This window comes from Platalea leucorodia (genome assembly GCF_965183815.1).
Source record: "Platalea leucorodia genome assembly, chromosome: 7".
NCBI lineage: Eukaryota > Metazoa > Chordata > Aves > Pelecaniformes > Threskiornithidae > Platalea > Platalea leucorodia.
In genome coordinates, this window is record NC_138829.1 from 57,255,143 (window position 1) to 57,279,957 (window position 24,815).

A 24,815-nucleotide genomic window follows, 5' to 3' on the forward strand; every position below is an offset into this window, starting at 1 on the left:
GTGTACTAGAGAATATCTGTCCTGCTGCTCCAGGCCTGTCTGTGGAAAATGTCTCTTCTTCCCTTAAGCTAAATTCTTGCGTGAAGTCCAGCGGTGCCCAGGGAAGTTAGCTGCTGGCACTTTATTAGCTCAGTTTGTTACTGCACTTCTTTCACCTCATGCCTCTGCCCTTCCGCTCCAGCGGCTAATTGTTTAAAGTGTGAATGGGGCAACTACACAGACCTCTTCTGCAGAGGATTTAAAGAAGCTCTCTCAGACTTGTTAAATCATGTATGAGACTACACAATGGGGAGACATTCTGCACATGCCTTCTACAGTGCAGCTGCACTCAAACGCAGAGCTTTCTGCAGGGGAAACAGTCGTGTCAGTTGTTAACCAAGGCAAGCAAGCAGGCTCCTAAGCAGAGAGAGCACAGTGGGTACTCAAACTGTGAACCATGCCAATAGGGCCTGACAGTTAATATATCAATCTTAAAACCTAGCAGAGTTGTGGCTGTATGAATCTGAACTTCCCCTTAGGTAAAATGTTTACTGCTGCATCAAAAACCCTCCTTAGTTTAGCCCACCCGAGCCCCACTGGGCCACTGTTCCAGCAGGATGGCTGGAAGTCCCTAGAGAAGGATCTGTGCAAGCAAGCACAAAGGCAGGATGAACTTTTCAGGCCTGCCTTCTGGTGGCATGTGTGTGCACTATCTTAAAGCATTATCAGCAGGGACAGAGGCGTATGCAGGTTGCTTTGCAATACAGTTAAGAGCAACACTTCACGTTTTCCATTCCATCAACTCTGGGATCCATCCTGTCATCCCAGCACGCATGGGAATTTCACTTGGCAGTTCCCGCAGCCACTCTGGTAACGCAGCTGACCGTTCCTTGTGCACAGACGCGGACCCAACCTTGTGCTTCAACGTACAGTGCAGATGATCAGGCACCTTCTCCTCCGAGCTCTGTCCAGCACAAGAGGCAAACAAAAGTGTCACGTTCAAGCCAGCTGTAACACTTCCAGCACACAGAACACTTCAGTCTTGGAGGCAGTTTCTCAGCCTGCTTGTTAAGAAGAGCAAATAGTCCTGTGGACAGCAGAAGAAGCACCACATACTTTCTAAAAAATTGTGTAACAGGAGCTATGAACCTTCAGTAAGGACAAGGACAGGCTTACCGTAATGATTGCTCTGTTGGAATGGTGAGGGGAATTCCCAGCCATGTATCCTTTCCAATTTCCTCTTTTGAGGTGTTTTAATTCCTTATAAATACCCTCTCTGAGTCTGAGAGCACACAGACAATCTCCATCTCCTTTGGCTTTGCCTTTCTGCAGTGGTGAGTGATATTCTGACTTTGTGAGCTATATGCAGTGGTTTTAGCTGATATTTGGGAACGGGACTAATGCTTTCACATGTGGGGCTTCTCTGTATTCATGATAGGAGCAGCAGGGAATGCTAAAATGCAAGTGTCTCACGTCCATCTGCCTCTGTTGCAGAGTCCTTAGCTGAGCTTGTGGTTGCACAGAGGGCATCAGTGCTTGTGGGGGGAGAAGCAGGTTCCTGGGCTAGCCATCAGCGCTGGGGCACAGCTATGGGTGTGATTGATGGATGCTATGTCAGCAGTCTTTCAAAGGTGCTCCAGAACTGCTCATCTCTCTGATTGTCTCACAGCTCTCTGTCAGGCTTGGGCCTGGAACCATGAGGCTCTGTGTCTGCCTTGTGTTGCTCTCCTTTGCTCTGTGTGCAAGTGCTGGCATACGTGAAGGTGCACAATTTGTCAAGGATGCACTGGGAGGTAAGCTGCTGTTACCACGGGCCTTTCTCTCAGGGTCTAGAGCTCAAGTCTTAGGAGGAGCGGCTGAGGGAAATGGGGTTGTTTAGTCTGGAGAAGAGGAGGCAGAGGGGAGACCTTATCACTCTCTACAACTACCTGAAAGGAGGGTGTAGCGAGGTGGGGGTCGGTCTTTTCTCCCTAGTAACAAGCGATAGGATGAGAAGAAACGGCCTCAAGCTGCGCCAGGGGAGGTTTAGGTTGGATATTAGGAAAAACTTCTTCACCAAAAGGGTGGTCAGGCACTGGAACAGACTGCCCAGGGAAGTGGTTGAGTCTCCATCCCTGGAGGTATTTAAAGGACAGATAGACGTGGTGCTCGAGGACATGGTATAGTGATGGACTTAGCAGTGCTAGGTTAGCGGTTGGACTCGATGATCTTAAGGGTCTCTTCCAACCTTAACGATTCTATGATTCTATGATTCTATGAACGCCCTCCCCAAGCACAGGTTACTGGCAGGCAACGGATGCAGTCCTCAGAGCTCTGCAGCTCCACAGGAGGGACCCTGCTGGTTTCTGCTGCTGGGAGAGGGCCTTGATCAGCCTGCGCAGGTCCTTTCTGTGGGTGCAGCCCCATGCAAAGGCCGGTGTGGAGAAGTGCCTCTCTGTGTTACTGCTCCTTGGGTCTTTCAGCTCCTGGCTGAAATGGTACTTAACTGTTTCTGGGAATGACTCTTTAAAAGTGAACATCATCTCTGTTTCTCTTTCTTCAGGGGCACGGGATATGTACAGAGCATACCAGGACATGCGCGAGGCAAATTATAAAGGTGCTGACAAATATTTCCATGCTCGTGGGAATTATGATGCTGCCCGAAGAGGACCTGGTGGTGCTTGGGCAGCCAGAGTGATCAGGTAACGGAGTGTATTTGACTTGTTAACAGTGAGTTACTAGGGATCCAGGCATTCCAGTTAGAGTGAAGTCCTTTTTGACTTGTACTCAGCTTTTGACCTAGGAGAGTGCAGGGGAGGAGAAGCAGTTAATGCCTGAACAGCCTGTCTCTATAGGAATGGTGCCTCTCCTCCATGTGAGCGTGAGCCTTTTTTCTTGTCCTCCTAACAAGATAGATTCCTTACCTCTGCACTTCTAGTGATAAGGAATTCTCTTTCCTTGCTGGTTTGTTTCCTGACATAACACTTATGGATTCCACTGTGGTTCTCAGACAAGGACTGAATATGTGCTTGCACCTTATGTTGAGAAGCCCTGTGGAAAAGCTAGTTTACATGTGCAAGGACATCAACACAAAGTGGAGTTAAATGCTGGTTGGTTCAGGTGGCCTTTTTTCTTCCTGCTAGTAATGCCCGGGAGAAATGGCAAAGCGACTTGAGCGGCAGAGGTGCAGAAGACACCCGAGCTGACCAAGAGGCGAACGTGTGGGGCAGAAACGGCGGGGATCCCAACCGCTACAGGCCTGCAGGCCTTCCCAGCAAATACTGACACTCACCCGCGGAGGCCACCTCTGCTCCCCTGTTACACCTCCTCTGTGCAGCCCAATAAAGAAATTCTCCTGAAAACCGCTCCCCCTCGCCCTGGCTCTCCTTCGCGGGGGGGGATCTGAAGTCACGGCACTGGCTTCGAGGGAAGCGGGACGCTCTCGCGCCCCGCGGGGCGAAGTCAGGGCATCGCGGGGGCCACCGGCACTGCCAAGGGGCGGGGGCCTCCCCTGGCCCTTCGGCTGCCGCGGGAGCCCGGGGGCTGCTTTCCGCGGAGGGGCGGGCGGCGGCGGGCGGGGGCCGCCGTCAGGGGCTCGGCGCGGCCGCTGGCAACGGCCTACGGCGGCCGTTGGGCGGTGGCCTCCCGGCGCCCCGTCCCGGCAGGGGGCGCTGTGGGGAACCGCCCGGGCGCCGCTCTGGCCGCCGCCGCCTCTGTCTCGTTGGCGCCGGCGCGGTTGTGGCGGCGGTGCCGGGCCGCCATGGACCGTAATCCCTCGCCGCCCTCCAGCGAGGCGGAGGAGGAGGAGGGCGACGCGGTGGGGAACACGGTGTACAGCAAGCACTGGCTGTTCAGCATCCTCACCCGCCTCATCGAGGTGCGGGCCTGGGGGAGCGGGGGCGCCGTGAGGGGAGAGGCCGGCGGGCCCGGTAACGGTCGGCGCCTGGCGGGTGCGGTGCGACCGTTACCGGGGCCGGTGGGGGACACACGACACACCGGTTTCCTAGCTGTGTGGGTTTTTTTTAAACTGTGACTGAAGCGATAGTTCGTTGTGAGTGTTTCATGGCGTTTCTCGGTCGTAGCTCACGTACCGCCCTACCCCCGTGTGCCCCCCCGATTTCTCTCAGGTCATTAGCCCCGAGAAGACGGAGCCCGCCGTGAGCCCCGAGGAAATCCAGACAGAACTGGACGAAGAGATGGAGAATGACATTTGCAAAGTCTGGGACATGTCGATGGACGAGGTAGGAGCAATGTGCGGGAGTCAGACCTCGATGGTGGATCACAGCTACGGGTGGCTTCTGCCCTGTTTCTGGTGCTGAGCGCGTTCAGTCAAAATCCTTCTGGAAGTGGGAGAAGGCACAGAGTTAAAAGAGGCTCGGTCAACTTTCTGATTTCAGTGGCATTGCTTCTTCTCTGGTTTGGCTGATGGTGTCCTGTGAGTCATTAGGCAGAGCAGGTGTGGTAAACTGGCATCAAGCAGGCTCACCACGAAGGCTACTTTTCAAGATGAGCAAGTATTTTGTGTGCGCTCCTAGGCCCAGCACTAGTTTGCAAAAGCAGGCCTTCTGTTGCATCCTAGCTGCTGGCTGGACGCCACGCTGTTGTTTGTTTGAGGATGTAAAGCAGAGCTGTGTGTGAATGTAAAAGAAACAAGGTGGTCTGCCAGACCTTACCCTGGGTGTCTAATGGATCATGTGGCGCTGTTGCTTAGGGTCAGCTGGCATTAATGGGGCCATATTCACGCCTGTTGGTTTTCTGTATTATGTGCAGGAGTTGAACCGAAGCTCAGAGTTATTAGAAGGCAGTACTTTAGCTGTAGCTGAACTTAACTCAGGTGCATAGCGTGTATCTTCAGCACTTTGATTATGGAGATAATATTGATGCTGTCTCTAAATAGGTGTATTTTCCTCTAGCAATTGTAATGCATCCTGCTAGTAAGCATAGTTTTATCTGATAGATAAAAAACCTTTTAACCTTTAGCTACAGACTCACAAGGGCAATCTAACACAACTTTTTGGTATTTTTCTCAACATTCTCAAATGCTGGAACAAATTCTCCAGTAAGAGATATACATTTTTCAAAATTATTATTATTTTATTCCCTGGGTCTTTGTTAGATATTTTAAATAAACATGGAAGTTGTGTCCTTTACTCCCAAATAGAGGACTAATCTTGTGGTTTAATGTTGTAAAATAAGGAGGAGATTTCCTCTTTTGTATGCTCTGATCAAGTACTGATGGTAATCCCTTCCCTTGTTTCTTTTTGTATGTGTGGGTGACATCACTGTCTGAAAACATGGTATTTGCTGAATTCTGACTGAGAATCTCTGACCCTCTGTTGAGACAGAGAGCAAAAGACACTAAATGTGACTTTTTGGCTCATTGTATAGCAAATCACTGGCGTCCTGAATCACCATAGCGGCTTGCTGATCTCATTGAAAAGCAAGGATTATTCGTATTAACTGTTGGGAAATAACTGATCTCTTGTAGTGAGTTTGACATCTCTTTGATCCAGTCCTTGCGCTGTGAGAAAAGGTTTGATTTTGCATTTGGAAATTGTAGAAGTCCATTTGCTTCTCCATTCACTTTCTCCACAGGATGTCGCTTTATTTCTTCAGGAGTTCAACGCCCCTGATATATTCATGGGAGTTTTTGCCAAGTCAAAATGCCCTCGCCTTACTGTAAGTATGGGCTGTCAAAAAGCTGTTCCATATTAATAGCAATAATAGATAGCTCTGTACATGCATTTGCACATATCTCCCTCCTCCTCCCGTTGCATGTTTGAATAGGTTAGGAGAATGAGGAGAAAACACAAAATCAAATTTTAAAATGCTTTTTAACAGTGCTTTTAATATGGTCTAATCAGTAAGTATTTCAGTGATGCTGAAGCTGATACATGTCATTATTGATGATGGACTAAGTTTATCAAACCTAGTTATAAGGCTTGTTATAAAAAACAGTAAAGACTGGCTGTGGTGGGTTAACCTTGGCTGGATGCCAGGTGCCCACCAAGCTGCTCTGTCACTCCACCTCCTCAACTGGACAGGGGAGAGAAAATATAATGAAAGGCTTGTGGGTTGAGTTAAGGGCAGGGAGATCACTCAGTAATTGCAGTCACGGGCAGAACACCTTGGGGAAATGAATTAAATTTATTAGCAATCAAATCAGAGTAGGATAATGAGAAATAAAACCAAATCTTAAAACCCCTTCCCCCAACCCCTCCCTTCTTCCTGGGCCCAACTTCACTCCCAAATTCACTACCTCCTTCTCCTGAGGGGCTCAGGGGGATGGGAATGGGAGTTGTGGTCAGTTCATCACGTGTTGTCTCTGCCGCTCCTTCCTCCCCAGGGGGAGGACTCCTCACACTCTTCCCCTGCTCCAGCTTGGGGTCCCTCCCACAGGAGACAGTTCTCCACAAACTTCTCCATCGTGAGTCCTTCCCACAGGCTGCAGTTCTTCATGAACTGCTCCAGCGTGGGTCCCTTCCACGGGGCGCAGTCCTTCAGGAACAGACTGCTCCAGGGTGGGTCCCCACGGGGTCACAAGTCCTGCCAGCAAACCTGCTCCAGTTTGGGCTTCCCACGGGACCACAGCCTCCTTTGGGCATCCCCCTGCTCTAGTGTGGGGTCCTCCATAGGCTGCAGGTGGGTATCTGCTCCACCGCTAACCTCCATGGGCTGCAGGGGGACAGCCTGCCTCACCGTGGTCTTCACCATGGGCTGCAGGGGAATCTCTGCTCCGGTGCCTGGAGCACGTCCTCCCCCTCCTCCTTCACTGACCTTGGCGTCTGCAGAGTTGTTCCTCTCACATATTCTCCTCTCTTCTGGCTGCTGTTGTGCAGCAGTTTCTTCCCCTTCTTAAATATGTTACCACAGAGGTGTTACCATCGCTCATGGGCTCAGCTTTGGCCAGTGGTGGGTCAGTCTTGGAGCCGGCTGGCATCAGCTCTATTGGACATGGGGGAAGCTTCTGGTATCTTCTCACAGAAGCCACCCCTGTAGCTCCCCCCGTCAGCAAAGCCTTGTCCCACAAACCCAACACAACTGGCTTTTTTTTTTTTCTCATTACTTGTTTCGTGATTATTGAACAGAAATGGTTGTGAATTTGTTTAGTCAGACCTACAAAAGTAAAGTTAGTGGTTAGGAACTGTTAGACAGTAGTACTTAATGCATTTTTTTTTTCTTCCCCCTTTGTTTTGATGTCATTGTTTTGCAGTTTGTATTACACAGTGCACTGACATTTAGGATTCGAGATAGGGTTTTGAAAGGTATTCAGCCTCTGAAGTTACCAGAAGCTTCACTTCAGAAATGAGTAGAGACACATAAGGCTTTGAAAGTTCAATACTTTGTCTTTTGAAAGTACAACCAAAATTTGTAAGTCAGTGCAAATCATCTGTCATGGCTACTTTCTTGAAACAGTCGCTGCTAGAGTGTCTGCTGTAATTTAGCAGAGGTAATAGAATGTTAATAAAAAAGATAAACTTGAGTGGTGAGGGTTGATTTCCAACTTAAAGTTGCTGAAAGTGAGCAATTCCCAGGACATTGTGTGTTAGCACCAGTCACCCGCAGGTGTTTCAGAGCTCTCACAGTCCCCTTTATAGGAGCGTGCATCTTTTTAATGATTGTCTAGGCATGAATATCCTAATGAGATGCACTGCTTTTGATTTGTTTGTTTTTGTTTTTGTTTTTTTTTTTAAATCTCTGCAATCAGAAAATGGGCTTTGCTGGAAGCTTGAATTAAGACCCCTGTCTTTTGGGAAGAAGTGAATATCTGTGAGGGTTGCACTTACATAGTGATATTTTTGTTCTTAGGATTCTCTATTGCTTTAATAATAGGGATGCCAGATTAGCTTCAAAACAGTATACACAGAATATGCAAGCAAAGTTGATTTCAAGATATATTTGCTTTTATGGAAGACCTTAACACTGAAATATCTGAATAGTACCTGTCACGAGTATATTTTAGGCTAGTCTAATGGCATCCTGTAGGAAAAAACTGTATATCTGTCTTGAAATCAGTGGGTCATAAGAACTTGGAAATCAAACTGGAAAACACCTTTGGACCTTTCTTACTTCTGTCTTATGACTGTGGAAATAAAATTGTCAACTATGTTGCAGTTGCTTCATTATACTGTGTTTTGACTTTTCAGGAAATCTGTGTCGGAATATTAGGAAATATGGCCTGTTTCCAAGATATATGCATGTCCATTAGTAAAGATGAGAATCTCGGGTAAGTGTATATGGGCTTTACACATGCATTAGTACTGCTTTTCTGGACTCATAATCATGAAATATGTTATAGAAGGAACTGAGTTTGCCTGCCATGCCTCATCTTCATTCACACCTTTTTGGCTGACCATAGTTGTGTGGGAAGTGTTCATGAAGAAAAAAAATGATACAGACCACTATTTTGTTGTTGTTTTTAATCACCAGTCAAGTTCTTGAACCTTTAATTTCTAAGTTTGGCAATCTTGAAACATTGGTAATGCGCGCACAGCCAGGAAAAGCTGGTTTTAATCTTGGTACATGGCTGTGAAATTAACCTTTTTATAATTTAAAAAAAAAAAAAAGATAGTTTTTGTTGGAGTCTAAATTAGAGAGATATGAATTTGATGGGTGGACTGTTTGGTGGATGAGGAATTGGTTGGATGGTGGCATCTAGAAAGTAGTGGTCAACAGTTCAATGTCCAGATGGAGATCGGTGACGAGTGCTGTCCCTCAGGGGTCCGTATTGGGACCAGTACTGTTCAATACCTTCATCAACAGCATAGACAGTGGGATCGAGTGCACCCTCAGCAAATGTGCAGATGACTCCAAGCTGAGTGGTGCGGTTTACACGCCTGAGGGATGGGATGCCATTCAGAGGGACCTGGACAAGCTCGAGAAGTGGGCATATGTGAACCTCGTGAGGTTCAACAAGGCCAACTGCAAGGTCCTGCACCTCGATTGGGGAAACCCCTGGCATGAAGACAGGCTGGGGGATGAAGGGATTGAGATGGATGAAAAGCTGGATGTGAGCCAGCACTGTATGCTCACAGCCCAGAAAGCCGACTGTATGCTGGGCTGCATCAAAAGAAGCGTGGCCAGCAGGTCAAGGGAGGTGATTCTGCCCCTCTACTCTGCTCTAGTGAGACCCCACCTGGAGTGCTGCATCCAGCTCTGGAGTCCTCAGTACAAGAAAGACATGGACCTGTTGGAGCGGGTCCAGAGGAGGGCCACAAAAATGATCAGAGGGATGGAACACCTACCTCCCCTATGAGGACAGGCTGAGAGAGTTGGGGTTGTTCAGCCTGGAGAAGAGAAGGCTCCGGGGAGACGACCTTATTGTGGCCTTTCAGTACTTAAAGGGGGCCTACAGGAAAGATGGGAACAGACTTTTTAGCAGCGTCTGTAGCGATAGGACAGGGGGTAATGGTTTTAAACTGAAAGAGGGTAGGTTCATACCAGATATAAGGAAGAAATGTTTTATGATGAGGGTGGTGAAACACTGGAATGGGTTGCCCAGAGAGGCTGGAGATGTTTCCACCCCTGGAAACAGTCAAGGCCAGGTTGGACAGAGCTCTGAGCAACCTGCTCTAGTTGAAGATGCCCCTACTCATTGCAGGGGGGTTGGACTAGGTGACCTTTAAGGTCCCTTCCAACCCAAACCATTCTATGATTCTATGATTTATTAATCTAATCTTACATTTTCTCCTTAAAGTCAAGTGTTATTGCAACGTTTGTGTGATTCAGACTCTCCAACTCTTCTGGAAACAAGCAGGTAGGACATCTCAGAAATTAATGCATCATTAGTGTAGTTTTGCTATGTTCTGAGGACTGGGAAGAAAATTGACATGTGGGCTTACTATTTTATTATCCTCTCATCCTATCTTTTTGTCATTTCTTCGTTGTTCTGGAATTTATTTGCTGTGAGCTAGATTCCTGTTTCTGTCACATCGTTCTCATTGTTTTGGATTTATACTTGTAGAGCTGTAGAGATCAATGAATTGGTTTCTAATTTGTTAAATGGTCAATTCTTGTCTAGGTTGTTGTTAACTTGCCTCTCCCAGCCTGAGGTGGCCAATGTCTGGGTTGAGAGAATCCGAGAAAACCCTTCGGTGTATGACTGTGTTTGCTTTATCATGTCCAGCTCTACAAATGGTAAGTTGCCAAAGGAAGCTGGGAATTAGTGGGTGTTTGCAGAAAAAAATAAGAACTGAGGCATGCAGCTTCAAAGACAGCTATTTTCAAGTGGGACTACAGAATTTCTTTAAAATAAGTAAACCTCATGAATTTAAAGGACACCGAAATAAACTTGTCCTGCCTTTGCAGGTTTATAAATACATGTAAAACCAACCAGAAAAGCCCCCATAGAGAAAGAAGAAAGCTCTGTAGGGGAATAAAAATAAGTCTAATAGAAGAAATGGTTATTTGGCACAGTAAAGGAAAGGACATAGTCTTCCTTCAGGGATATACATATGTCCTTTTCGATCCTTGAAACAAAACCTCATTTAAATTTTTTTTCAAATCAGATACGTATTTTCCATTTTTGAAACGACCATACTTGAGGAATGTGAACTGGAGGAATGATTCAGTCCCTCTGAATGGCAGCAGAATACTGCACAGGCTTTGGGTATGCAGTCAGTGGTACTGACAATCTCTCTTAGCACTAATTTAGCAAAAACCACACTAAGCACCTAATCATGGAAATATTTTGAATAGCGTGTATTTTTCACGTCCAACTCAATTGTAACAGCAGTTATTATTTGTCTAGGAATCCAAATAATTTAGCTTTTTGAATTTGGTTGGTTTTTTTTTTTAATGACAATACTCGGAAATCCTGCTCCATCCAATTAAAATCACAGATCTACGTAAGTAAAATGCAGATTGGCAGGTGTAAGGTTAGCAGAAAATTGCATATTTAGGGACAAATCTTGGAAAGTTTTACTTCAGAAGCAGAAGTTACGACTTTTCAGGAACCTGAAGCCTCTTTGCAGAATAAAGCTCCTGCTTTATAAATAGCATAAGGTAGAAGGTGTCTGTGGGCTTTCCAAGTCCCTGTTTATCGAACTTTTCACCTAATCTGTGCCACAAAAAGGAAATAAACATAGGAACCATTAGTAGGTCATGAATGAAACCATTGTATTTCAGCACTGAATTTACTCTGAATACTTTTACATATTAGCATTTTGTAAACTAATTTTTGCTCCTTGTTTTCAGTCTTGTTGAAATTTATACGTTCTCTCTTGTGCAGTTGAATTACTGGTAAAAGTGGGTGAAGTGGTGGACAAACTCTTTGATCTAGATGAAGAGCTAATGTTAAACTGGATTAAAAATGGCACTTGTCGGTCTGTGGGACCATCTGTAGATGATTCCCCCGAAGAACTTCCAGATTTTAAGATTGTGCCTTGTATACTTGAAGCAGCCAAACAAGTCCGGTATGTGAGATTTCTTTTCGGTTTCATGGCTGGGGAGACTCCTCCTAACCTTGTGAAGGCCTGTGTCTGAACATCTTGCGTTCAGTGGGAGCTGGATAGTTTGACAGACCACTAGAATACGTTTCCCTGTACTTACCGTTTGAAATGAGTCAGCTAGTTTGGTAGCAAAGAGAATGGCAGTGATTGCTGATAGTCTTCTGTGTGTCCAAAACACACAGAATATACACTCAGTAATCAAATCTTTAATTTGTCTTTGTTTTTCCTTTGTTCCATGTAGATCGGATAATCCGGAAGGACTTGATGTTTATATGCATATTTTGCAGCTCCTGACCACAGTGGATGAGGGTATTCAGGCTATCGGTAAGACACTTGAATTGCTACATATGATAGGCCCAAGAATGGCAGTAGCTTCTACATCATCAGATATTTAATGGAGAGAAAAATAATTCATGTACCTAGATTAAATTTGGTGGGTTGGTGGGTTCTCTTTCTTTCTTTCTCAAGTGCAGGCTCCTGATGGAGGAAAAGAGACTTGGAGTTTGCTTTATGACCTTGTTTGCCATGAACTTTGCCAGCCAGACGATCCACCGATCATTGTGCAGGAGCAGAAGACTATATTGGCCTCTATTTTGTCCGTGCTGTCTGCTATGTTTGCTTCGCAGACCGAACAAGAATACACCAAGATGAGGAAAAGCAAGTCATGCTTTTTTCTGTTCTTTTTTTTTTAAGTTATTTTCACAATTGACTTTATGTATGTGGGGTGAAAGTGGTTAGTTTATTACTCTTTAGTAGAGATTAGTTCAGAACACAGAATTTGGTTATATATTTGAATACAGTAAGGCTCTTCAGTGGTGACTAAAAATCACAGCTAGCTCAAAGTGTGGTTACTGGATATCTCTGAAAAGTTACAGTAATAGAATCTACAGATTCTGTTCAGTCTTCTCCATTGGGTAAATTAATGAAAATTGCAGAATTCATCTTTGCTAAAATAGGAGGTCTTGACAGTAGGGTTTTTTTTTTAGTAGAGGGAGATTCTGCACTTACTTAAATCCATCTTTACTGCTTGGTACTTTTCAATCCATTGACAAGTCTTCAGAATTAAAAGCCTATCTTGAGAATGTGAGTCAGTGTCGTCTGCAGCAGAGACGACGTGTTGGTTTGGTTTATCAGATAGGATTATCTGGATGCGAATTTAACGTACTAGCCTCTCTGAATTACCACTAGAGACGTTTTCCTTCTCATATTCCTTACCACCGGCATATACTTTTTATAGATACAGGTTAGCTTGCAGAAAAAATGGTTTGTGTTTTCTACTACATTTCCACTTGCTTCGTTAAAACAGTCTTTGATAAAACACAACATATACATTCCTATTGCTTTTGTGTAAAATCTTATGGTGTGTTTCAAAATTCTAATGCCTTGTAAGGATGGGGAAAAATTTTCAACGTTAAACTTCCATTTTCTTGTTACTTTATATTAGATATGCCTCTGATTGGGAGCTTGATTCGTATCTTACAATACATGGAGGGCTGTGGGAAGAGGTCAGTTGATAACTCAAAGGAGTCTGAACAACAGGAGACTGGAAGGGCTGATCTAAATGAGGAAGATTTCCATTTAAAAATTTTGAAGGATATTTGCTGTGAATTACTTTCCAATATGCTTCAAGAACTGACCAAGGTAAAAATAAACAAAATTCTAAGAGGGATTTCTGCAGGGTAGGTAAGAAAAAAGACGTTACTATTAATGTGGGCATTTTTCTGTGCAAGTGAAGTTGCATACTGGAAATTCATTAGACAATCAACGAGAAGGTGAGTAGCAACATGTGTATTAGATGGCAGGGACAGAGGTTTTCTGAGCTGTATGCCTTCAGGGCCAAGATTCTGTATGATAAATTCTCTAGGTGTATATCGCCATTTCTTTTGAATGAAAGCCAATTTATTTAAGAAAAGGAAAGAAAGAGTACCAATATATAAACTCACTTTCTCAGCTGGACTTCTTTATTATGGGACCATTCCAATTAAGAGTCGTGTGGTGCATGAGCTTTCACACCTTTTTGTATTAGCTACGTCTGGCATTTTCTGAGAACTGTAAGTTCTGGTTGTTTTACCCATTTTTGAGAACAAAGCGCATACTGTAGACACTGTGTGCACATTTTTGAGTCTGTTCTTTCGACAACTGTTCATGACATGCTAGTTCTATTTCTTATTTTATTTTCCAGGAAAATACGTTGGAGGGCCTACATCAGGGACATTTAAATGAACAGACATGTTCCTGTGCATTTCAGAACCTCTTACCTCTGTATTTCGCATCGGTGAGTATATGACAAGGTCTTTAACATAGCTGAAAAAATACTACTTGGGTGGCAAGGCCTTTCAGAATCAGATGCAGAGGTAGGACAGAGTTGCTCAGACACAGGTAATATGCCATTCTAGATAGTCTTACCCTCTCTTGTCTTTTCTGGCTTGCTTCAGCCAGAGCTTTGCCTAGATCATCGGCTGACGTAAGGGTTAAACTGTGCTGAAATGAAGGGATGTCTGCAAATTTCTGCTAGCTGAAAATTTGTCCTGTAGGTTTTTATAGCATAATTATTCTAAATATTTTTCATAGGGAACTTTTCTTTGTGTATTTTTAAACGATAAAATAAGAGTTTGGGGAAGGCGATAATGTTTCGAAATTTAGACCAACAGAACTTGTGGGGTTTAGGAGGAAGGTATCTACTGTGGAGCATTTTCCATTATTCTTTGCAGTGGCTGCTGCTGGCTGCTGTTGGTGGGAAGGTACAGGAGGAGAAAGACCCCCTATACCACATATAAGAACTCTGTGTTCCATGCAAGCTTGTTTTTTGTTTTTTTATTTTTTTCTTTTTGTGTGTGTGTGTGTGTGTGTGTGTGTGTGTGCAATTTATTTCCAGGTGGAGAGTTTCCTTGAAGTTCTGCGTGAGGCTGATCAGACACTTGCTGACAATCTAGAAAAACGTTTCCCAAGCCTGAAGGTTCACGCCTAAGAACGTACATGAAATATTTTCCTTCTTTGGAATGAAGATTTTTTGCCTGTTTTCATACAGTTTTGGAAATCAAGTTTTCAGTAAATGCAGGAGAATGAGGCAACCTCCTGACCAACAGGTGGCTTTTAAGAAATGTTCCAGGTAGCCCTGATTAACCTAAGGTTAATCTGGTCTGCGTGGGGAAAGAAATCACTGTAAATTCAGTTCTGCATCTTCCATCCTGTTTGCTCTGGTGATGAGAGACTGTTGATTTCTAATTGCTCTTCTGCAGCATAGCGTTCTTCGAATAACTCTTGATTCTGTGCTTTTCAACTTAAGTTGAAACAGCAAGATGAATGAAATGCACTGAGTAGTTTTTTAACATGATCCTGTTTTTTTCCAAATTGCTGTTGGTAAAAGGAGGATTGATCAATGGGACATGTCCTCTGCCTAAGGACCTTCAAGCACCTGATAAAAACAAACTTAAATTACACAGAGTTGTTTGGTGGGTTTGTTTTGGTTTTTTTTTTCCTCTTTTAGATTGTATCAGTACCTTGAGCAGGTATTGTAACAGTAATGTTTCATCCTGCTCTTTTAAAATCCTCACACTCCTTACGCTGAAGCCTCTTCTACACCACAGCTCTGAGTTGTGGCATCTAGGTCCTGCGCAGTTTAAAGGATTTGAGAATATGGTTACCAGTGGTCTATGCTGCAGCTTCCAACCATTGCAGCCAGTTACCCAGAGTTAGAGTTGTAGGGCAGGTTGGGATTTAATCCGTGGCATACTTGCAAACTTCCTGCTTTTTTAAAGCAGTCTATACTTCAGTTTAGGAAGGTAACGTGTCTCAGATAGTTCTTTCCTCATTCATGTGGAATTATCTTATGAATTATCTATGAATGACATTAGAAATGCCATGTTAGCCTCGGGTTTTCAGGGGAGCTTAGGGTGTTAGGTCACTTGCAGTAAATTCAGTCTACGGTCTTCTAAAAATCCCACTTTTAATTATATTATAACTGCATTACATTTTTAGATCACTTGCCTGCATGCAGTGCAGCTAACGTTTTCTGTGTCTGAAAAGACAGTGTAGCAACACATCACTGTTTCTATGAATGAGAGTGGAAAACAATTGGTCTTTTATTAGGTTTGGGATGTAAAAGAAAATGGGAACCTGAGCACAGAGAATAACTTAATACCATATACACACATTCCCTGGCTCTCCAGGTTTTTATAGACTCTTAAGTATCGTGCTGGGCCATGTTCTGTTTGCCCTGGCTTACCTGTACATGTGGTAAAATACAGTATGTGTATATGTATATAGCCTTTTCATCCAAACTTCCAGTTTTCAAAAATAGTGCAATTTAATCGTTCCCTTGGGCTGCCAGCAGCATCTTAGCTGTTGGCAGGGGATTTAGAATTACAGATATCTGACTTGTGTCACCAAAAAGAATTGCCGTGGTTTCTATCAATTTTTGTATGCTATGTTTATTGGAGAAAACTGGTAACTGTGAATAGGATGACAGCATTTTTCATACTGCTATGACAGTTTTTGGATATTTTCTTAAACCTACAGATTTGTAATAAAGTTTCTTTTTAAAAAAGAACTGTATGCTTTCCTTCATTCTAAGTGTCAATTAAATTTGTTTTCTGAGCCACTGGAAATGTCTGTTACTCTCAAGTATGTCATTTGTAAGAGGAAAATTGAACCTCTTCATAATGTCAGTGTCCTGTAAGATACCTTGTCCTTCATTGGGTATTCGTTTTAACTCTCTCTTGCTTTCTTTGCTTAGTCATTTTTATGGTCTGGAAGTTAATGTCTCTCTCATCCACTTGTTCACATTTTTCTGAGCTGAGTTTGTCCCCAGGTGTATCATAAGTATCTTTATGCTAGTCCACCACAGTTCAGAATTATTTCTGGTTTGTGTCTCAAAATTTGTTGTAGTTGTTGAAGCGTTGTAGTAATTGTTTAATGTAATGTACAGAAAAGCTGAGACAAGGTCTGTTGTTTTATTTTGTTCCTTCTTCTTTTCAATACACAAGTATCCAGTATTGGCTGATTAATTGTTAAATGTGGTATCACTAATTACAACAAGTAGGTGAGATACGTCATTTCCCTGGCATAATTATTGCCTAAGTGGGATGATATCTAATGCCTGTCATGCGGTAGGAAAAATCGCCGATGTCAATAAGTGAGAAATCAGCTGGGTCCCATCTCTGCAACAGAAGAAGCTGTAGAAACAGGTCCATCAGCCTTGCGTCAGCAAAATGATAATTCAAGTATGCCGGGAATTTTTATCCTTGATAAAGATGGTGAAATGAGACCGAATCCCGCCGTTGCCCCACCACAGGGCTGCTCCTGTGCAGCCGGCGCTGCGTGGGTGGGGCAGCGCTGCCTTCAGGAGCGGAAGGCTGCTGCCAGATTGAACGCAAGGTGAATGTGCGATGTCTTTGGCATTCAGACGTGGAAGAGACGCAATGATGCGTTTGGAAGTGGTGCGCGTGTATTTCATCGTCTTGCCAGCAGGGATCTCCCTTAGCCTGTGCTTCATGGACATCTTGTGTCTGGTTTTTGTGGTGGTGGTGGTGTTTTGGGGGGGTTTTGGGTGTCGGGGTTTTTTTGTTGTTGTTCCCTCTCCTAGCCATGCTTTGACACTGACTGGCAAGCCAGATCTCTCTGGGCTAGTTGATTCAGAATGGCTATCTATCTGTACAAGCAGGCAAGCAGCTTTCTTCCAGATCAAATACCTGATTACCTCCATAACATCCTCCTTTGGGGATAAAAGAGAAGTGCTTGTCACTGCTTTGTGCAGAGCTCTGAACAAGAAGCGGGTATCTGAAGCATTGAACTAAAGGAACAGGAACGCGGTCCTGCTTGGACAGAGCTGGATGTGAATTGTGGCATGAGCACACCTAGAAATTAGAGGTAGAAATCAGACTGGAAGGCCTTAAATTAGACTTAATAGACCCATATAATAATGTAATTCACAGATAGGATTCTAACATTCTTTTGACTCATGTTTTATGTACGTTTGGCATCTCTATCCCACATAGTAGCTTTTTCCGGACGGGGCAAAGAAACATAAAACCAAAGAAATTTGGTATGTGGAGAAAAATTAATGCTATTAGAGTGCTTCATCTGCTCCCTTGATGGTGCAAGGAGATTGTTGCTGCTCTTTGTATCCTGATGCTTGCCCAGCGTTCCTGTCACAAACCTGTCCTTTCTGGTAGACTAAACCATGAAACCTAATGTACTGGGAAGTTCTTTTCTACACTTCTCCATATTCAGGCCATTCTGCTTTCTTAATTTTGTGTTTAGTTCATATTTTCTTATAACTGCTATGGTGATTCCTTTGTCTGTAAGATTGTGTTGTTAGTATTGACCTATTATAATTACCTTTGGCTGTAACTAAGCCGAATGCAAACAAAAAAAACCCCCACAATCTTTATTTGTGTTTCAGCCATCTTCATAGGTTATGATGCTGGTATGAAAAGGTAAGGATCTGTTGCTGTGGTTTTGTTTGTTTGTTTTGAAAATCCGTGCTCCTTCCCACTAGCCTTGGATTATTTTGGCTGTTACTGAGAGTTACAAAAGCAGCATCTCTGTTATCTTTTTCACTTGAGAATTTGCTTTTGTTTCTAGAGCAGAATCTCTTGGTCATGGCAGTTCCTTAGCATATCCTTTATTTTTCCCCTCAAAATTAAACGTTGTCCTTTTTTTCCTTTTTAATGCTTGCTGTTTACTTATTTTTTTTTTCTAGATGATGATGAAATTAATGTGCTCTGCCAAACGCAATGAGAAAGGAAGAAGCTGCTACACCTGGGGCAAGGACTAGTCTGCTGTAATATTATACAATTTCTCAAAAATCCTCCCTGTGAAGGCAAACAAAAGCGGCGAGCAGCTGTGCGTTTGCTCCCCCAGCCGCGGTCGTGTGCGTCAGCCATGCAGTAGCATGCCCCTCAGTCGGAGCTGACGAGGCGTGTGCTAAGCGAACCTGGCATCACAAGGTTGCTAAAATAAACCAGGTTATTTCCAATAGCTATCGACAGGTTTTGCAGTGCGAAATATTGCTCCTATTCCTTTTATTTGCCTCCCCGATTCAATTATTTTCCAAAAAAAATAGTTTTGTAAGGCAAGGAGCTGACATCTAAGATTGGTAAGAGAAAAGGTTTGCTTCTGAGTTGTTATTGTGAAGAAAAGGAACAAACCCAGGGAAAAGCCACTGGGCTTCTGTTCTCTTTTTCTTCTTCCAGTTCAGGTCTTTGGCAGTTAGCTGCATGTTTTAATGATGTCTCAGAAAAGTCTGAGAGCTGAATTTTATACAAAGACTAATGCAAACAAGATATTGCTCAAAAAGGTAACAGTGGTAGGATGCTATGAAGAGAAGTAAGGCAGTAATACTAGAGAAGGAAAAGAGGTGAAGAAGGGATACTGCAGAAAGAGAGAAAACAGGAAAAAAAAATTGGGAGAATAATGACAAAGGGGATAAATAGCGAGTCAGTGTGATGTCGAAGGAGAAAACTATTAAATATCAGTAACAAGGTTAGCATTCTCGATTTGTCCAGGTGGAACAGCTTATGTGCGGTCACCTATCAAAAATGTGTAACATTGATTACGTTTTCTGTTTTCAAAGCTGAATCTCCTTTGTAGATTTTCCTGCTCTCATGGAAATGAGACAAGTTTAAGGTGAAGGTGAGATCTTAAAAACCACAGCAGGTGGGCAAACTAGTATTGCTTGATTTTTTTAATTTTTTTTATTTTTAATTATGATTCACCCCCTCATTCCTCATTTTTGCTGGCTGGCTGAGGCATCAGGGAGCCATTTCACGGTGGAGGTGAGGTAGTTTCAGGTGTTGCATGCCCTTGTCCTGAACCTGCCAGAGGTGAGAGCTGAAAGCAGAGTCCTACAGGGTTGATGCTTGTGGTGCACGTTGGTCTGAGATGAGCACAGCAGACTGCAGCATGCTCCTGGTTTTGATAACTAGTTAGGTATTGAGGGCAAGGGGCCTGCTTGATGCCTGCCTGTTTTTACTCAAGGAGAACAAAATCCCACTCAGTCTGTAATAGCAGTCAGTATGAGTACGAACCTACAAGCTTGAATTTGACTTCAGCATTTACATATATGAAAACATATTTACCCCAAATTAAAAATTCTGCGTGATTGATATATTCTGATACTTCACCTTCATCCAATTGCCAAGGAAACCTTAGGGAAGCAAATGCACCTTGATATTCTGTGTTGCAATGGTGGCAGTTATTTATTCTGTGCTTTAGGTTATGCAAACTCCATTTTAATTTTGCAGTGAGCTTGTATCAATATTATTTTTGTTGTCATGCACATCATTTTTGGTGACAGCCCTGTTTAAAGAAGTTGTAACTTTAACAAGCCATCTGTTAACCTTACGTAAAGGAAATGCTTTTGTCAATTACTCTAATGAAATCACAAAAATCATTTCCTGGTCTCCAGTCGTAGCCCAGTCATCCTATCTTCTGTCAATAGGAGGATATTGAAACACACAGGAAAATACGTGCACACTTTTATCCTGCCCTGCAATATGGCCACAGTGTTGTATTGTAGTGCAGCAAATTGTAATTAGCCAGTGATGTCAGAAAGTTTTATTTTCCATTAAAAATTCTCTGTAGTGCACAAATTTTTATTCAACATCAGAGAGCTTCCTCTTCAGTCAGTTGGGAAGGCTGGGCACAGGAACCACGGGAAGACATTTTGAGTTTATGCCAGCCTGATTAGTAAAGATACTGATTTCATGACTTAAGAGATTAGAAAGGAAGGAGAAACACTTCACCTCAGGTGGGAATAAATAAAACTGCAAAGTGACTCCATTTTGTCATTTGGGATGAGGCCACTAGAATGGCTGAATGGAAGGAGGAGAAGTAGCAGATAGAAAAGGCTGGAGTAACGGGAAAGGGAAAAATGAATGGTGAAAATGAGGAAGAGCAAGGAAGGACTCCGGCTTTGTGAGCTCTTCAGATGGAAGACATTTATGAGGGGATAAAAAGAAACACGGGAATTTGCCTATGAGCTGGCAAATGAAGGTCCAACGAAAGTCTTCGAGGGACCTAAATGTATTGGCGCTGTGCAGTGCGAGCTGCTCACGTGGGAAAGTCCCAAGCCCAAATGAAGGGAAAATTTGTCCTTTTCCTTTCCTCCTCTCGGAGAGGATTTGACAACTCATAAAAGGAGGTGGGAGATAGATGCGGAAGATACTGGCATGGAGTTGCTCTGGAGTGGGGCTGGAGTTGCCCAGGCCGATTCCTGCACAGTGCATGCATTTATGGGTACAAGGGACAAACCCAGAAAGAGCAGCCAGGTGTAGCCCCAAGAGGCAAACTTTGTGCAGCCTTCCTGCCTCCCCAGCCCTTCTGGATGCCGGAGCAGGTGGGTAAGGACAGCACCCAGCACTGTGCTGGGGCAGCATCGGTGCAAGTGCGTCTTGCAGCCCGCCCTTCCCGCTTCCCTCTTGACCAGTGCTCGCCAGCAACGAGCTTGAGGACCAGAATCAGTTCTTTTATTGCAACGTTATCACTAACAGATCTGGAGCCAACCCTCAAGGTGGAAGCGTTGAAAATAATCACAGCGCTACTCCACAGCTGTCATCTTTTGCATTAGAAGAGCTCTTAATACTGCAGTACCTTCTGCGTGGTAGACTTATTTTTGGTCCATGGTGTAAAGGTTGAGTGCACTTTTTTGGAAGAACCTGCTGAATGTGACACAGCATGATGTGGTTGCCCTTACAGGGCAAACGAACTGCTTTCATGATTCAATTAACCAGTTGTTCTGCTGATCCCCGAGTTTACTCAGACTTGAAAGAAGTAAACTTAATTAAATAAAACAAAGCTTTTTCCTTCCCACACATGCTCTGGGCCCTTTTGCTTTTTCTGAGAGATAACAAAAAGCTTATAAATAACAGGCGCAGCCTTTTTTTGTTGCTGTTGTTGACCTGTTGCAAAAGGCCAGTGGAAGAAAGATTATGCACAGGTGCAGTGCGTGCACGGCATCAGAGGAAGAGGACACATGGGTGTATGAAATGAGTTGGGTTTTTTTAATTTAACCTGTGTTAGGTTGGCAAAAGGATAAAACTGTCAAGGTTTCAGTGTTGCCTGTTGCACGTCAAGATAATTTTGACAAAAAGTGGTAATGTTCAAGTTGAAACCTTATCAAAACAGAGGAAAGAGATAAAAGAGGTTTGAATTCAGTTCTCAGCTTATCCAAAGGCTTTTTGTGTTTAACCACCTTAAGCCAGGTAACCCCTTGGTGCCTTGCAATGTAATTCAGCAGCAAATCTGGATTAAGTGTTTTCCCCCAGCCAGAAGTAGCCGCCTGTCCAGTTGTACTAGTCAACCATTTGTCTGTGTGTTTTTGAGAGCACAGTCAGAAGTTTATAGTGGTTTCTATGTCCGGCCACAGAGGGAGAGCGCTGTGTAAAAGCACATCCTTGTCCAAATGCGGGCTTTCTGCCTCCTCTCCAACGGAGCTGCTTCTGGCAGCAGCTTAGGCCCTCTCCTAACACCACGTCTTCACTTCTAGTCTTGTGTATGTGCTGGGGAGGCTTATGGAGGGAGACATAATCACGGGAAAGACAGTTCCCTTATATTCTACTACATGCGTTTATGTCATGTGTTTGTCATTTGCAAATCACACAGCACGTGTCTATGCAGCTGTCGCTTACGGTGTGCTGTGCCCAATTCACCAGCAAATATCTGATAACTACTTTCACCATGTGATTTTTCAGGTGAATTTGCACCTGCCTAGCAGGAAATTCATTCTAGACTGTATTTTCTTACTTGTTTGTACTAATAGGGTAAGAGAAAGTGGTTGGGGTGAAAAAGCTCAATAAAAGCAAGAAACACCAAATCTGTTTAATCCCCTTTGTCCTCTGGAGCAATTCTCCCACCAATCAAAACCGAAGTTGATTAAACACAATTTGTTCTTGACTAAAAACAGATTTAAAAATAAGCAAATATTTTGTTGAGGTAGTTTGCCAGATAGTAAAAAATAGTTTGAATTACCTAAACTGAACTTTTTTTTCCCCATCTTTTCTTTCTAAAAATTAGTACTTTCTTTTCCCATCTTTCCATTTAATTCCTAAAAGCGTTGTGAAAAGATGGGAGGTGTAGTGTTAGTTCACTAAATATACCGTTACGAATTGTACCAAGCTCTACTTGCACAAACACATCTTTGTTAAATCTTCATTAACCTGTTCTGGCCTACACTTGCATCCTCTTGTCAATATTCAGTTATACGTCTGCTCACAGTTTACCACCCTAATCTTTTACCCATTATCCTGGTTACTGTTTACCTAATGCTTTTAGCCTTGAATATTCTTATAATGTTGTATTTCTCTGAAACAAAATTTGCACCAAGTGTTACTAAAAGCAAAGCCCTCTAATCAGGCAGATGAAACTCATTAGTGTTACATTTTAAGGAGCCTTTCTTTGATGCAAACTAATTAATTTTGCCCCATTGCAAAATTGTCCTAACTGTAATAGGAGCTAAAATCTAATAAAATAAAAGAAACTCAGAGGGGAAAAAAACGTCTGTCATGACGACACAGCAAGATGAACAGCTTTTGCTAATCTTGGAGACGAGGATGTGTTTTACAGCTCCGAGGCTGAACGTTTTGCAATTGCCGGTGTGTTTAAAGTCCCTACTGTGAATTGATGGGTTTACGTTGCTTGCTGGCTTTCATCCTTACAGCAGAAAGTAACTGTGATTTAATTCACTTTGTTCATGCTGACCAGTGGTCAGCGTTAGTGCCTGGACCACAATTTGCCCTCAGTAGTCTGTTTTGCTGTGTGAATACCAGGATTTCAGTGGATGGGGGGCGGGGGTGCGTGTCGAAAATCTGCAGACTGAGAACGGTCCTCCAAGTGCATTTCATTTGAAACACTGCTGGAATATAACAGATTGGCTAGGAATGAAAAATCTGGCCGCATCCTCAGTTTCAGAAAGGCTGATTGTTTACAGCAAGGAGGTGAAATGACTACAAAAAACCCTACTTTAACAGGCAGGCCCAACTGTGTTTGTTGGGACCTTAGAACTGGCTCTTGATTTCCCTTGGCCTTGCTATTTTTAAGGTGTGTGAAATATATTGAATGCAGTCTTTCTGCTTCTTACATTCAACAAATCTAATGTCGGATAAACTTCCTAAATGAATATGGATATGGTAGAGGCTGGTTACCAGTGTACGCTCATGGTATGGCTGTGTTGTCAGAAGTGCCTGAAGAGCTCTCCTTCTCTTTTCCGAATGGATCAAAGTCTGCTGAATCGCTTTCTGAGCTGTGCTTACTCATATCATTAGCAAGTACAAAGCTTTCTCCTTTGTTAGCTTGTTCCACCTCACTCTGAATGCAAAATATGCTGCTGTTATACTAATTAGGCCAACAGGCTGAGGTTAACAAACACTCCGTTGCTTCTCTTATCAGCAGGCTTCTTTATGCATTTCACTATTTTGCTTTGTGTTTGCCTATGATGTAAAAGAACCAGATAATTCTTGAGGTTTTTGAATAGAAATGATAATACAGTAGAAATAGGGCTAACGGGGTGGTTGCTCAATGAATGGAGTCCACTTCTACTACACTTTCTGCTTGAGGTATGGAGAATTATTGGGACCTGGTCAGAAGTAATCCCTGGCTTTGGATCCCATGTTACTCTGAGTGCTAAGAGTGGCTGTTTTCAGTGCTGGTAGCTGAGGTTGCCTATGGCTCTCAGACACTGTTCTCAGATGCTTTGTGTTTCAGGATAAGCATTTTGCACCCTGTATTCTGACCTCTCTGCAGCTCACAGCAATGGCAGCTTTGGTGCCAGAGCCCTCAGCGCTGAGCAGCTTCTCAGCCTCTCTCCCCCTGCCAGGGCTTCAGGGCTGACGGCCAGCACTGGTGCAGAGCAGCTGTGTAAACTTGGCTCAGGCTGCTGTGGAAACATCTGAGAGCCTCTTCTTCATTCACCCTTGCCTGAGCTACACGGCAGGTATGCTGTGCCTGGCCATGTCCCTCGCTGATCCCAGCTTGCTGACTTGACTTCCCAGCTTGACCTCAGACCTGCTCGCCACTCCAGATTTGTCTGGAGATCTGTTGGCTGCGCCTGGGTGCCATCGCCGGGCCTGCCCTGCTCCCCTCGCTCAGGCGCGGTGGCACTGCCTGCCCGCCTGGCTGCCATCTCTGCACCAGCAACTGTGAGCAACGCTGCGAAATCCTGCAGGAGGGACGTGGATGCGCGACCCTTCTGCTTTACAGCCGGGGTGGTCATTCGACCGTCCTGCCAGGAGGGCAGGATTGGTGCACAAGCCCAAGCAGAACAGTGTTCATAAGACTCAGGTTGTGCTAACGGAAATGCAGTATTTCCTCGTCCTCTCTAAGCTGCGCTGTATTTCCAGGCAGTATGTAGATCAGTTTGTCAAGCTTTCTGCTTGGCTTTCCCGACCCCTGGTTGATGGTTGTCACTGG

At 43.9% G+C, this 24,815-nt stretch overlaps 2 protein-coding genes across 3 annotated transcripts; both read left to right on the forward strand.

Annotated features, from left to right (window-relative positions):
- The first annotated feature begins 1,526 nt into the window (after nt 1–1,526).
- Nucleotides 1,527–3,302, forward strand: LOC309593726 (serum amyloid A protein-like). The gene is made up of 3 exons (XM_082318762.1): nt 1,527–1,772; nt 2,522–2,660; nt 3,102–3,302. Exons 1-3 carry the CDS (start codon nt 1,586–1,588, stop codon nt 3,241–3,243), a joined length of 468 nt encoding a protein of 155 aa, XP_082174888.1. The 5' UTR covers nt 1,527–1,585; the 3' UTR covers nt 3,244–3,302.
- A 368-nt stretch (nt 3,303–3,670) lies between these two features.
- SAAL1 (serum amyloid A like 1) lies at nt 3,671–15,914 on the forward strand. Of its 2 annotated transcripts, XM_082318019.1 has the most exons (12): nt 3,671–3,835; nt 4,086–4,199; nt 5,554–5,637; nt 8,106–8,185; nt 9,656–9,715; nt 9,980–10,095; nt 11,189–11,372; nt 11,650–11,732; nt 11,877–12,065; nt 12,853–13,049; nt 13,591–13,683; nt 14,284–15,914. In XM_082318019.1, exons 1-12 carry the CDS (start codon nt 3,719–3,721, stop codon nt 14,374–14,376), a joined length of 1,410 nt encoding a protein of 469 aa, XP_082174145.1. In that variant the 5' UTR covers nt 3,671–3,718; the 3' UTR covers nt 14,377–15,914. The 2 variants fall into 2 exon arrangements, with proteins under 2 accessions (XP_082174145.1, XP_082174146.1); XM_082318020.1 differs by lacking the exon at nt 9,656–9,715.
- Nucleotides 15,915–24,815: the final 8,901 nt, after the last annotated feature.

What these genes read in the sequence shown, in the direction of transcription:
- LOC309593726 (XM_082318762.1), top strand. Translation starts at nt 1,586, where the DNA reads ATGCTATGTCAGCAGTCTTTCAAAGGTGCTCCAGAACTGCTCATCTCT. An exon ending in TGTCAAGGATGCACTGGGAG is followed by an intron (nt 1,773 to 2,521) that starts GTAAGCTGCTGT and finishes CTCTTTCTTCAG; the next exon opens with GGGCACGGGATATGTACAGA. An exon ending in TGGGCAGCCAGAGTGATCAG is followed by an intron (nt 2,661 to 3,101) that starts GTAACGGAGTGT and finishes TCTTCCTGCTAG; the next exon opens with TAATGCCCGGGAGAAATGGC.
- SAAL1 (XM_082318019.1), top strand. Translation starts at nt 3,719, where the DNA reads ATGGACCGTAATCCCTCGCCGCCCTCCAGCGAGGCGGAGGAGGAGGAG. An exon ending in GGGACATGTCGATGGACGAG is followed by an intron (nt 4,200 to 5,553) that starts GTAGGAGCAATG and finishes CTTTCTCCACAG; the next exon opens with GATGTCGCTTTATTTCTTCA. An exon ending in AGTAAAGATGAGAATCTCGG is followed by an intron (nt 8,186 to 9,655) that starts GTAAGTGTATAT and finishes TTCTCCTTAAAG; the next exon opens with TCAAGTGTTATTGCAACGTT.